This window comes from Sus scrofa, chromosome 15 (genome assembly GCF_054392235.1).
Source record: "Sus scrofa isolate SSC_HxYL_T2T_F1_AM1 chromosome 15, Sscrofa_HxYL_maternal_Yorkshire_Landrace_v2.0, whole genome shotgun sequence".
Taxonomy (NCBI): domain Eukaryota; kingdom Metazoa; phylum Chordata; class Mammalia; order Artiodactyla; family Suidae; genus Sus; species Sus scrofa.
The window spans coordinates 61,933,212-61,947,073 of record NC_139397.1 but is presented as its reverse complement, the minus strand read 5'-3'; the positions used below and the strand labels follow the sequence as shown (position 1 = coordinate 61,947,073).

Here is a 13,862-nt window from a genome sequence, read left to right as displayed (position 1 = left end):
CAGTGAGTGGTAACACCATCCTTTTGCTGCACAGGCTGAACACGTACGAGCCGTCTTTGATACCTCCACCTCCTCAGTCCTCCTTCCAACCTTATCAATTTCACCTCCTTCTCTTAAACCGTGCACGTCCTCCTGCCTGTTAGCACCACCCTAGCCAAAGCCCCCAGAATGGCCCGCTGGTGTTTCTTCCATTTTGACCTTCTTCCAGCCCTTCTCCCCATTTCAACCGGAGTGAGCTGTTGAGAACATAAGTCTGATTTTATTCCACCCCTGCTTAAACACCCTTCGTGGCTCACATAAAATAAGTGGTAACTCTTTCTGCTTTGGTACATTAAGATTCGATTTTGTATAACCGACTGACACCAGGGCGTGAGCAGGTGTGCCCGGACCTGGCCTGGCTTCTAACGGAGCCTGTTTCGCTCAGATTTTCACCGATTTTTGGGTTTTTGATGGTGTGTTTTCATCATTGCTTGTCTTGCCACCCCCCATCAGCCAAGAGAAACAAGCAGTAACAGTGTAACGGCTCAGATATACAGAGAGAGAATAGGGTGTCTGTACACAAGGTAAAATTGCTAGTATATGGTAAAGCATTCTTGTTAAAGTTCTCTGCATAATGCAGTTGGGTTTAAAATTTTTTTATTTTGGGAGTTCCCATTGAGGCGCAGTGACAATGAGTCCGACTAGTATCCATGAAGATGTGGGTTCGATCCCTGGCCTCACTCAGTGGGTTAAGGATCCGGCGTTGCTGTGAGCTGGTGTAGGTCAAAGATGCATCTCAGATCTGGACGTGGCTATGGCGTAGGCAGGCGGCTACAGCTCCGATTGGACCCCTAGCCTGCCTCGGGTGCAGCCCCCCCCAAAAAAGAAATTATTTGGAAAGTTTTCAAAAGTATACAGCAAAGAAAATAGTACAATGAAAACCCCTTTACACCCACCCCTGGGTTCAACAGTTTTCAAGATTTTACCACATTTGCTTCCTCTTTTTATTTTATTTATTTATTTGTTTTTTAGCGCCGCATCTGCGGCATATGGAGGTTCCCAGGCTAGGGGTCTAATTGGAGCTGTAGCCGCTGGCCTACACCACAGCCACGCCAGATCTGAGCCGTGTCTGCGACCTACACCACAGCTCACAGCAACGCCGGATCCTTAACCCATTGAGCAAGGCCATTGATCGAACCGGAAACCTCATGGTTCCTAGTCAGAACCATGCGCCATGACGGGAACTCCTGCTTCCTCTTTTTAAAAAATATCCTTTTGGAAGTTCCTCAGCAGGTTGGGTATCCAGCTTTATCTCTGTAGTGGCTTGGGTCGCTGCTGTGGCCCAGGTTTGATCCCTGGCCCGAGAACTTCCAAATGCTGTGGGGCAGCCAAAAAAAACTCCCCAAAACAAAAAACATCCTTTTGAAATATGTTGAATGCCAGACGTCATGAATTGAGAGCTTTTTTTTTTTTAATTATAGTATTAGTAATAGTTAAATATATTTTTAAAAACAAGACATATTGGGCATTGGTAGATTATCTGAAGCATTGGGCAGAATAATTTGTAAACCCTTGCAAATTCCAGCTATAAAGGAATCATATAAAGAGATGTGTGGAGTTCCTGTTGTGGCTCAGTGGGTTAAAGATCCATTGTTGTCTCTGTGATAAGGGTTCAAACCCTGGTCTCACTCAGTGTCTTAAGGATCCGGTGTTGCTGTGGCTGTGGTGTACACCACAATAGCAGCTCCGATTTCAACCCCCCTAGCCTGGGAGCCATATGCTGCAGGTGCAGCACTGAAAAGAAGAAGATGTGTGAGAGATTTTAAAAACAACCCCAGTGATGCTTGGTCCTTTGATTCTAGACTAGGATTAGGATTAGGAGGTAGGACTAGACGGTCATCTCTGAGTTTCCCTTAAATCATGAGATACTGAGATAACCAGTTTCCTCACTTTTTGCTGCTACTTTATTATTACTTCAGATCTCTAAGTTAGGCATGCAGTGTCTCAGAAATACCCTCATTTTCACTTTCCTGATTGCAGTGTTTCTCCTAATAAGACCCCAATTTAAAAGGATCTTTAATTTTCACAAATGATTTGAGACAATTTCTGGCCTAAGAGAGGGAACTTGTAAAGAAAAAAAATGTTACTGTTTTATGATCTGTGTCTTATTAAAATAAGGGCTGTTTGTTCTCAAAGCCATTTTTCTGTTGCTCCTTTTTTAAATTAGTTTCTTTATTTGGTTCTTCTTTTAGTTTATAAAAGTATGTAGAGAAGTTATTCTGAGCAGGCCATGATGAGTTTTTCATTTAATTTTAAAACAGTCCAGTTCTTTAAATTCTACTCTGGGGGAGAAGTTTTACTTATTTTAAACATCCAGAGATTAAAATCTGCTTACTGCATAAAAATCCAGGCAGTCAGGCAGTGCTTGGGAACTATGTCAGTGGCAGATCAGATCTCTCTGCCTAAGCTGTCAGTGTCCAGAGTTTCTTCTAGACCAGTTATTTTAACCTATGACTTTTAGCATATTAGTATGCTTTGCAGAGGGCCCATGATCTTTTCCTAAATAGCTCTGCTTGGTATAATTATTATTTGTATAACTTGGTTATTTGCATAACTTGAATAATGCACACACACCGTTTGGGATGGAAATTTTTCTTTCTAAGTCCACACGTGTGACATATGGAAGTTCCTGGGCCGGGGGTAAAATGGAGCTACAGCTGCTGGCCTACACCATAGCCATAGCAATGCCAGATCCGAGCTGTAGCTTGCAGCAGCACTGTATCCTTAACGCACTGAGTAAGGCCAGGGATTGAACCCACATCCTCACAGATACTGTGTTGGGTTCTTAACCTGCTGAGCCACAACAGGAACTCTGAAAACCTCATTTTAGGGTGTAGTACCAGCTGTGCCCTTTCAGGCCACACCGCCATCCCTGCCGAACTGTAGGGAAGCTGGTAAAAGCAAAGAGGGAAGGGCGTCCTGTCTATCTCTCTGTGGATTCTGCTAGTAGAGAATATTGATCAGTGCCGAAAAGATAATTTGTTGATAGGTGGCCTTTGTGTTTTGTTCCAGATTCACAAGAAGTGGACGAACATCTGGTGGCAGAAGTGGTAGAAAAATTTTCAACAGAGGCTTGTTCTAGACCCTCGGAACACGAGGTGGCTCCACGGGCTGCTGCAGACTCTTCCCCCATCAAGGATCTCAGAGAAGAACCTGAACACGATGTTAGCAAAATCTCAATAGTGAGGCCATTTTCCATAGAAACCAAGAAGCCCACAGATGTCCTGGCAGCGCTTGGAACAAAAGCAGCTCATGGCAGCACCCCTGCTGTCTTAGGCGAGGCGGCAGCCCCCCGCTCAGTGGGTGGCACCCAGGACGAGGCGATGACAGAGGACAATGTGGGGGTCACGCTGGGGGCTTCCACGGAGGTCGACCTGAAGACGGGGAGCACAGGCCCGGAGCCCGCAGTTGGCAGAAGCAGGCTGAGGAAGCCCAAGCCCGTACCCCTGAGGAAGAAGGCAATTGGCAGCGAGTTCTTGGGTTCCGACCTGGCTCTGGAGGGCACGCACCTCCCCAGGCCGTCCTGCCGGTTCGGTCCTGATGAGGTGGCTGAGAATTCCAGCCCTTCCCGACTAGGAGTTGCCAGGATCCAGAAACATCCCCCTGCAGTTAAGGAGAGGCCAGGCGTCCCTAGTAGTGACACCAACGACTCAGGGTTTGAGGTGCTTGAGGAGGCAAGGGGCTCACCTCTGAGGCTCCAGTTGGATTTCGCAGAAGACGTGGAAGATGCAGAGTCCAGGGAATCCCTCCCGCAAAAACTGGGCAGGAAGCTGGGGAACAGACTGACCCCCGAGGTCAGGAAAGACTGCTCTGGGGAGCCAGTGGGTGCCAAAGATTTGGAGTTGCTTCCAGGCCTGGCTGCAGAGGATGCTCCCGGCCTCCGAGACTCTCCGCCGTTGGACCCCCATCCGTGGGAAAGCCCTGGCCTTGGTCCCTTTGGAAGCCCCTCCATCCTGCAGCACTGCCCCCCGCTCCCCTCTCAGGGCTCCTACTGCTTCGACCAGGACGACATTGGCGAATCCCTGGATCCCTTTAAACCCACTCTGACTTTAACAGGCAGTGACTTTGTGTCTCCTGCCGGTAATCATATCAGTGAAATCTTAGAGTCACCCAAGAAGCCAAAGTCACGTTTAATAACGTGAGTGAGGATGGGTGGGGGTGTTGCGTTCTGTCCTCCTTGTGAGTTTGGCAGCCACTGCTTTTGGTTTTGGTGAACAAAGTTCTCTCGGAGGTGCCCCAGGGCAGACAGCAAGCTCGTAACTTCCTACTGCAGTCTTCACTGTTTACCTAATTCTGGTGTGGAGTCCCATGTACCAGAGGTTTCCTTCTTGTCTGCCTTGCTTCTGAACCCCTCAGCTTATTCAGTCAAGTTCTTTTTCCCTCCCACCTTGGGTACTTTTTTCCTGTTCAATAAAAAAGAGCATGTTGGAGTTCCCACTGTGGCACAGTGGGTTAAGAATCTGTTTGCTGCAGAGCTGAGGGTTGGATCCCTGGCCAGGTGCAGTGGGTTAATAGATGTGGCAATGCCACAGCTGCAGCTCAGAATCAGTCTCTGGCTTAGGAACTTAGGGTTTTCAGAAATCCTGTCTGAGCTGTCAGGAATCATTTTATACACAGGATTTTTTATATGCTTGTATTTTTATGCAAGTATCAGTGCCAGTCGCCATCTTCAGACTCTCTGTGGGTAAAAGAAAAATTCCAAGTGTGCAAGTCACCTGTGTAGTGTCAGTAACACGTGGGAAAGGGTCTTATAGAAGTCTTTTCACTTGAGCTCTGGTTTTTGATGGAAACAAACCCACCACTAAAAGGTGTGAGAATTCTTATGTCTCCTGGTAAAGCTTCTGGCTCTATTAGTGAGGAGGTGAAAAAAAAAAGTCAAGAATATATTTTAAACAGTTGCCCAGATCTGACTGAATTAGTCCATTAGTCTTTTGTCATGTGAAATCTTTCTCCTGACTCCCCTCTTCTGTGAAATCTGGAGCTACTTTTGCAAGGTCCTTGGAGCTCTCAGAATGGTCACCCTCAGGCCATGGTCCGTGTCACGTTTCAGTTTAAATTTGTCACAAAGTTCCTTATCACAAAACTTGAGTCAACCATCTTTCTCAGTGGTCCTCTGACATCTTACTAAAAATTAGATGTAAAGAAGGACCCGTGACATGGAGGATGAAATAGGGAAAGGGAAGGTGAGAAGAAATGCTTCTTGTCACCACAGCCCAGCTGGGACAGTGATCTCCAGCATGACTGTGACTTAAAGGAAAATGCCGGGTGGCCTGGTGATTGGCACCAGAGAAAAAGGTTTAAAGAGCTGAGCGTTATCAGTCAGGACCAAAAAGCTTGAGGAAGGTAGGAACTGGTCCTTCCGCAGCCCCAGAACATTCCCTAGAACATCCGGAAGAAATGAAATGTCATTCGTAGTTCTCAATCTGTTCTTTGGTTATAGATGAGCAGTTAAATGGTTGCTGAAAAGTATTTTGGATCAGGTGTCCTCAGAGTACTCTTATGTGGCTCAGGTTAGTTACCTACGTCTAGACAGTGCCCAGGGGATGCGATGGCCAGGCTTTGCCTGGGTGCTTTCTAACATGGGCTACCCTAGGTATGGGCAGTCCTTCCCAGCGGGGTGGATAAGGGGTCACTGGGGGGCTCCCTTCATTTGCTTGTTGAGGGCGTGCAGTTGTGCGTTCAGGTTGCAAAAGAGCCAGTCAGGGCCAGAGGGAGAGGAGTTATCCTACACCTGTTTTCTGCAGCACCGAGCACTGTCTCCCCAGTCCTGCCACCCTCACCTGCTAGCATTTTCCTCCTGTTATGTTTTTGATGAATGGACTTCTTGATCTAAAAACCTTAGAGATTTTTTAAAGAAACTCATATGTAGCCAAAGTTCTTGGCTCCTCATCCTTTCTGCAGAAGGGTGCTCAACCCCTTGTGTAACTCTGGGATTTTCTTTAGCACATCCCCTCATTGTAGAAATATACAGGTGGAGGTAGACTCTAGCGGAAAGTTAGAGGTTCTGATAACCGTACTTGTGTGACTTCTTAAAAGATGATGTAAGTCACTTCTCAGATTCTTTTTCCATAAACATCATCCTATGATTTGGATTTTGTGGACCAAATAAGGTAAATTATTTAAAACCACTTTGTTGGAGTTCCCATCATGGCTCAGTGGTAATGACCCCAACTAGTATCCATGAGGACACAGGTTCGATCCCTGGCCTTGCTCAGTGGGTTAAGGATCCGACGTTGCTGTGAGCTGTGGTATAGAGCACAGATGTGGCTCAGATCTGGAATTGCTGTGGCTGTGGTGTAAGCTGGCAGCTGTAGCTCTGATTGGACCCCTAGCCTGGGAACCTCCATATGCCTAAAAAAACAAAAACAAACAAAAAAAGTAAACGTACTCAGGTTCTCTGGTGGCGCAGCAGGTTAAAGATCCGGCGTGAGTCACTGCTTTGGTGTGGGTTCGATCCCTGGCCTGGGAACTTCCTTGTGCCGTGGGCACGGGCAAAAAGAAAAAAAAAAAAAAAAAAGAGAGAGAGAGAGAGTAAACATACTCCGCAGTCATGTTTTATACATTTACAAGTATTTGAGAGTTTACTCTTCATCTGTGCATTTGACTGTCTGGCAGTTCCAAGTTTTTCTACCACGTCCTTACTCCTGATAATCATTCACTCACGAGTGGTAACAGTCACCAGGATGACATTTTTAATTTGTGTCTCACCTCATAGAGAGGGTTTTGCAGTCTCTATGTCTGCCAGACTAGAGAGAAGTATTCCAGGCTTTACATGATTTTTCTCTCCATCTGTCTCTTTCCTGTCTCTAATTTCGTTGGTGCCTCAGGACCTCTGAACAAGTGAAATTTCTCTGTTTTCTGTTGTAAGTACCCCCACTGTTGTTTTCCGTTTCTCGCTGGGACCTTTGGCAGCTCCCCCGCCGCCTCCCTACCCCCAGCATCTCTTCATAGCATGTTGGCCTCCCTTTCTGAGTTTGATCTTCTGGTGGTTTTGTGCATTTCATTTGCTGCCCCATGAGTCAGCTGAGCCTTGCAGTCTGTGCCTCAGGGAGAGGAGGTGGGCCCTCCCACCTCAGGTGCCAGAGCTTGCATTCCCCGGCTTGGCACGCCCCATGTGGCGCTGCGCTGCTGCGTGCTGGCTTGGCCCCCCATCACCCCCGCAGTGTTTGAGGAACTGCTCTGCTATTTAATGTCAGAAACAATTGATGTTTTTGATGATAGGAGAAGGTGGCCGCCTTGGAGCAAGAGATACATTTCATCTTGAGTTTGGTGGCAGGGGTGACTTTCAGGCCTGGAAAGAAAACCAGGCACTAGGGGGTGGCACCTAGGTATGCTGGTCTTTGCCTTTGCCCCACAGAACAAGAAAGACTTGCAGGGGTCAGAGTGTTGGTACTGGAAATTTTAAGTTCATCATAATGGAACAGGAGTTCCCATTGTGGCTCAGTGGGTTAAGGACCCGACGTAGTGTCCGTGAGGATGCGGTTTTGATCCGTGGCCTCGATCAGTGGGTTAAGGATCTGGTGTTGCTGTGAGCTGATGTGGCTCAGATCCTGAGTTTCTCTGGCTGTGGTGTAGGCCTGAAACTGCAGCTCTGATTCAGCCGTAGCCTGGGAACTACCATATGCCACAGATGTGGCCATAAAAAGAAAAAAAAAAAAAGAAAGAAAGAAAGAAAGAAAGAAATGAAAAAGAAAAGAAAAAACAAACAAACAAAAAACAGAACAGAATCTGAACTAGCCTTTGGATCACAAAGTTTGTACCAGCTTAGGAGTTCCCACTGTGACACAACAGGATCAGTGGTGTTTCTGCAGCACTAGGACGCACAGTGGTTTAAAAGATCTGGTGTTGCCACAGCTGCGGTGCAGGCCGCAACTTCGGCTTGGATCTGATCCCTGGCCTGGGAAGTCCATATGCTTTGGGGCAGCCAACAAAAACAGAACCAGCTTAAATACAGCAGGTGCTTTGAGCTTCCCCTGTTCTGGCCCTGACGTTCGCTTTCCATCTTCCTACGTAATAAGAATGATAATACTTTACTCAGGTATTTTTATTTCATCCCTTCTGTTGCCCAGCCCTCCTCTGTGAGCACACAGGTCTGGAGCTGTCTTACCAGACTCCCGTGGCTCTTAGTACAATAAAGAATTTCTAAAGAACGTGGTCCGGCGTGGTAATTTTTCTAGCAAATACCAAAGCTACGTGAGTGCAGGTCAGGTGACCCGACCGTCTCCAGGTGCTGGGGCTACTCTGGGAAAGGCTACTGCTGGTATACAAGTAGTGACCCAGGGGCCTGGGTCCTGGTGGTTAGCCTCCCGCAGAAACAAGTGGGGCGGTCACTGAATCACAGTTCTTTGCTTGCCCTGTCTCCTGGGAGAAGATCCAGAGACGGGAAGGTGCTCCCATGTCTGCTTGTACACATGTGACTCGTGTGGGGCTGCTTGCTTCGGCTTCTGTCTGCACACTCCGCCGCCCGCTCCATCTCCTAGCTCCGAGGCTGTCAATGTGATTCCAAACCGGCCTGGTGTCTTGTTTGTCTTTTCCCAGGAGTGGCTGTAAGGTGAAGAAATATGAAGCCCAGTCTCTTGCTTTGGATGGGTGTTCTCAGGTAAGTCTGTCCCTGCCCCCCCGGACAGTGTCTTCATGGGTGGTGACTAAAGAAGATTTTCCCACGGGGATCTGAGAGCTCAGCTGTGTGGCAACCAGTTCCCAGATGCTTGGCCTCCTAAGATGATCTGAGAAGGCCTCTGAAGACAAGGGATCCTTTGCAGTTACTCTTTTCCCACTTTTTCGGTAAAGTCCCTCTCACCCGTCTCGTTCTCAGTCTCATCGCTAAGGTGCATCACCACTGGGTGTGAAACTTCTGGGGCCCCAAAAGGGAGTGGATTTGAAATATTGGTGTAATACATATATATATATGTATGTATGTATATATGTTTTGGCCTCACCCTCAGCATGCAGCCGTTCTGGGGCCAGGGATCAAACCCTGGCCACAGCAACAACAGTGCTAGATCCTTAACCCACTGAGCCACCAGGGAACTCCTGGATAATATGTTTTTTAAGTCAGATGGTTTTCCACTTTATTGCTTTCAACAAAATAGAACCTGAATGGTCAGCAGATAGATGATTATAAATAATTTTTGACGCAAAGGTATATGCCAATTATATCTCAATTTAAAAGACAATTATTGATGATAGAATTTTTTGGTTCATAACTTGGAAAGGGCTTCAAAGAATTGAGATGTTTTTGTTATAAAACTTCCTTTTGTTTCATCTACTTATATAAGTAAGACTTCTGGCTTCTTATTGATTATAATTATAAAATGAAAAACAGGAGTAAAATTGATACTGACTTTTGTTTCATTCTAGCAGCACATATTTTTCAGTGATAAATAATTAATTGGGAAACACAAAAAAGCCAAAAGTCTGGACCCATTTGATTGCAATGAGATCCTTTATTTTTGCCTTTTAAAACTTTTTTTCAGTGTAACTGTGATTACAAAAATATGCTCATTGGTTAATAGAATCCATTTTAAGTTTAATTAATTAATTAATTAATTAATTTATTTATTTATTTATTTTTGTCTTTTGTTGTTGTTGTTGCTATTTCTTGGGCCGCTCCCGCGGCATATGGAGGTTCCCAGGCTAGGGGTTGAATCGGAGCTGTAGCCACCGGCCTACGCCACAGCCACAGCAACGCAGGATCCGAGCCGCGTCTGCAACCTACACCACAGCTCACGGCAACGCCGGATCGTTAACCCACTGAGCAAGGGCAGGGACCGAACCCGCAACCTCATGGTTCCTAGTCGGATTCGTTAACCACTGCGCCACAACAGGAACTCCTTAAGGTTAATTTAAACCAAAAACTTGGAACATGGTTTAAGATTTTGAAAAACCAAAAAGATTTGCAATTTCATTGCTTCTTCATCTATTACAATGTATAAAGTATTCATCTTCACATGCTGCTAAAACAGGCAGCAAGAATCATGAAAAATTTACCTTTGACTTACTTCAGGAAAAAGACACATTGCATTGTAAAAGTTTTTAAAAATTGATGCAACAAAATTGTAATTGATGTCCATTTTTTAAAAATCTACTTTCATTTTCTGTTGCACTTATCAGACACTGTAATATTTTTAGACTAAATTGTGCATTTGTCATAATGATGACCCTCCATAAGAAAAAATGTTAGCACTTACAGAGACTTATGGTCAATAGAGAAAAAATTTTAAACAAATAGGAGAGCATTAAATGACATTCAAGCATGCAAATGCATTTCTTTGGAATAATTTCTTGATGGAAGTAGAGAGGAAATGCAAATTCAGAGAGGGGAAGGAATGATGTAAGTTTCTATTAAAGAGCTTGTTCATGTTTGATTTTTTAAATCAGAAAGTATCAAATAACGATTAAATTAATAAGCAAAATTCATATTTAAAATATAACAGAATTTGTTTATTTTGTATCTGTATGAGAGTATGGATGTTCTCTAAAGTTAATTATTAAAATTTGTAATAATTTTATGATGTATATAAGTCAGATCATCATGCTGCACACCTTAAAGTTATACAGTGCTTTGTGTCACTTACATCAAGAAAACCAGAAGGACAAATAAATAAGCAAACAAATAATGCATAGCAGATATTGTATCCCTTGTGACTATTTGAACTTCTACTCAGAGGTTTTTATTTTTTGTTTAATTTTTAGGGCTGCACCAGTGGCATATGAAAATCCCCAAGCGAGGGGTCGAATTGGAGCTGCAGCTGCCGGCCTGCACCACAGCCACAGTATTGCCAGATCCGAGCCGCATCTGCGATCGATGCTGCAGCTTGTGGGCAACACCAGATTCTTAACCCACTGAGCGAGGTCAGGGATTGAACCCGCATCCTCATGAATACGGGTTCTTAACCCCCGGAGCCACAATGGAAACGCTTACTCAGATTTTGGATGTCACCTGAAAATACGAAGGAGTACATAAATTTCCCCAAAAAACTTTAGGAGCAGTCTGAGCAGAATACATGAGAACCACTGCCTTCAACCACGTAAACATCTTGCTTATGAATTTAGACTAGAAAAGCTTAATTTTTTCAAACCTCAAGTTGAAATCACAGAAGCAAGGTCCTAGAAAATACAGCCTTTTCTGACTCAGAGGCTGCAGCTTCTTTCCTGGATTGTCCCCCAACCTGGGGACAATGTCCGTTGCTCAGTGGCCGCTGCGTGGCCATCCCTGTGAGGTGGCCTTCCCCTTGGTTTGCCCTCCTAAACGGTAGCATTTTCTCTCTTGCCTTCCCAGGATGAAGGAGCAGTGATCTCCCAGATTTCTGACATTTCCAACAGGGATGGCCACGCAACAGATGAGGAGAAGCTGGCGTCCACGACCTGCGGTCAGAAACCCACCGGGGCCGAGGGGAAAGGTGAGCCAGAGGAAGACCTGGAGTACTTTGACTGTTCCCATGTTCCCGTGTCTGCCATAAATCATACGTTTTCATCCTCAGAAGCAGGTACGGAAGCTTATCTTCATCTCTCTAATGTACATAAGCAATTGAAATGCCTGGAAGCCCAGAGCAGGAGATGCCTTAGAGAGATTAGAGAACCTTTGAAGAGTAGATTAGGTCCCTGATCTGGACTTTGCCTGGAGAAGAGACACACAAGGATGTCTGGAAGCGCTAGGGATGCGTGGATAAGTGTGGCGGGATGTACGGAGACACCCATGTGTCAGCCTGCTTCCATCTGGTCACATCCTAAAGTAAAGTGTCATGTACCCATGTTGTGATTTTGGGGTCCTTGTTTCACGGGCAGAAATACTAACAACAACATGTATAGTTACTTCTATGTACAGGCACTGCTCTTAGTGCTTCTTGTGTATTCGGTCACTTCTCAATAGGCCAGCATTCTCTTTCCCCCTTTTCAGAGCGAGCAGGTGAAGCCAAAGTTAAGTAACTCGGCCAAGATCACTTGTCTAGTTGGTGGGAGGGCTAGAAGTCTAGTTCTCAGCAGTCTGGTTCCACATTCCTCTAACCACAAAGCTAACGTTGTAATGGGATAGTTTTCATCACACCCGACTATTATCAATGTTTCTGCTCACAGATGTGGTGGATGGAAACCGACCAGTGCCCTACAGAATCCTTCTTCATGTTCTGATGCAGACCTAGACTAACCTGTGCTGAAACTTCTGTCTTCCGCTTTTGAACCTTCTAGATCCGAGGCCCTTTTCCAGGTTGCAAGCTGTGTCGTGTCCTTACCCGTGACTTGTGAAATGTTTAGCGCCACGTTCCTGACTCCATTAGACATTATTTAAGAGCTCAGGCCTTCAGTGGTGTATTGTAGTGTGGGGCTTTAAAAAATTTTAAAAATCACCATCTATCATCTAACCAGAGAAGCAGGTAGAAATCTGGACTCTGTGAGGTTATCTCTCCAGCCACCCCACCTACCTCAGTCTCAGTTTCCCATCTGTCAAGTAAACATGCCAGGCACTGTTATTTCCTCCCAGGCCTCTTTCTGCCCTGATATTCTCCCCGACAACCCTTTTTGCCAGGTCCTTTTATGCCCCCTGCACTCGTCACATGGGATCTTCTGTTACCTACACTTATTCTCGTGTGTGAAACACCTCTTCACCATCTCCTATAGAAATTATGCCCATCCTTGGAGTTCCCATTGTGGTTCAGCAGGTTCAGAGCCTGACATAGTGTCTGTGAGGATGTTGGTTCAGTCCCTGGCCCTGCTCAGTGGGGTGCCACTGCACGTAGGTCACAGATGTGGCTCAGATCCAGTGTTGCCTTGGCTGTGGCCACGGTGTAGGCTGGCAGCTGCAGCTCCATTTTGACCCCTAGCCTGGGAACTTCCATATGCTGCAGGTGTGGCCCTAAAAAGAAAAAAATACAAAAAGGAAATTCTGCTCAACCTTTCAGGCCTGTCTCAGGTCACTTGGGTCCCAGCACATTTCTTCCCATGTCCCCCATTCCCTGTATTAATTTTGGAAGGTATCTTTGACAAACTTCTTGGGATTGAGGACTGTGAGTGACTCATCTAGGACTTTCCTCTGGTGTAGGTGCACGGTCCATGTTTGTTGAATGATCTCCTTCCTTATGAGGAGGAAATTCCTTTGGCAGAAGTTTACAGAGCCAACAGCACAGCTCCCATGAACACTGTCAGAACCAATGATTAGCCGTGTCATGAAGCCAGGGCCTTGCAGGGGTGGGAGGGGACAGAGGTGGGATTGGCAAAGCCAAGTCTGTCTCCTGGGAGGTCACCTTCAGGCTTGCTCTTGATAGATGCATCCACAGCTGTGCCCTAGGAAACCTCACATGGGGATGGGAGGGAACCAGCCACGTCTTTGAAATGCCCAGTAGCTCTCTGTGAGTAGAGGGCTAGTAGGAATACGAGGTCATCCCAAGGAGTTTGGGCTTTATTGGTGTAGGGGAGCCATGGAAGGTTTTTAAGCAGAATAGTGCTGGTCACATTTGTGTTTCAAATAGTTCATTATTGACAGGTTGTACACTAAAGTAGTAATTTGTGATTGCATATTGAGGAGTTGCTTTAGCGTTTCGTGTGCTTCTCCATATTTAAATTTTTTTGTTCAATGAGTTAAAGCATGTTCCTTTAATTAGAAAAGGCATAGTGTTGGTTTCTCTAAAATGTTGCCTCTCTGGTGTTTTCATGTGGTGCAATAGATTAAGGATCCAGTGTTGTCACTGCAGGGACTTGGGTCACTGCTGTGGCATGGGTTCAGTCCCCGGTCTAGGAACTTCCACATCCCCTGGGCACAACACTCCCCCTACACCACAAAAAAATAAATAAATAAAATGTTGCCTCTGGGCAGTGGAATGGAGACAAGG

The 13,862-nt window shown here is 45.8% G+C and overlaps 1 protein-coding gene across 27 annotated transcripts in view; it reads left to right on the top strand.

Annotated features, from left to right (window-relative positions):
- TACC1 (transforming acidic coiled-coil containing protein 1) overlaps positions 1 to 13,862 on the top strand; it is a 112,252-nt gene that overhangs the window by 71,770 nt on the left and 26,620 nt on the right. For 7 of the 27 annotated variants that reach the window (XM_085001093.1, XM_021075678.2, XM_085001090.1 and 4 more), the window contains 3 exons: positions 3,052 to 4,177; positions 8,578 to 8,638; positions 11,321 to 11,528. In XM_085001093.1, the coding sequence (XP_084857219.1) occupies positions 3,363 to 4,177; positions 8,578 to 8,638; positions 11,321 to 11,528 (1,084 nt within the window). In that variant the 5' untranslated portion in view covers positions 3,052 to 3,362. Of the gene's footprint in view, positions 1 to 3,051; positions 4,178 to 6,866; positions 6,903 to 8,577; positions 8,824 to 9,674; positions 11,529 to 13,862 lie in introns of all 27 variants that reach the window. The other 20 variants (XM_021075683.2, XM_085001088.1, XM_085001089.1 and 17 more) reach the window with 6 other exon arrangements.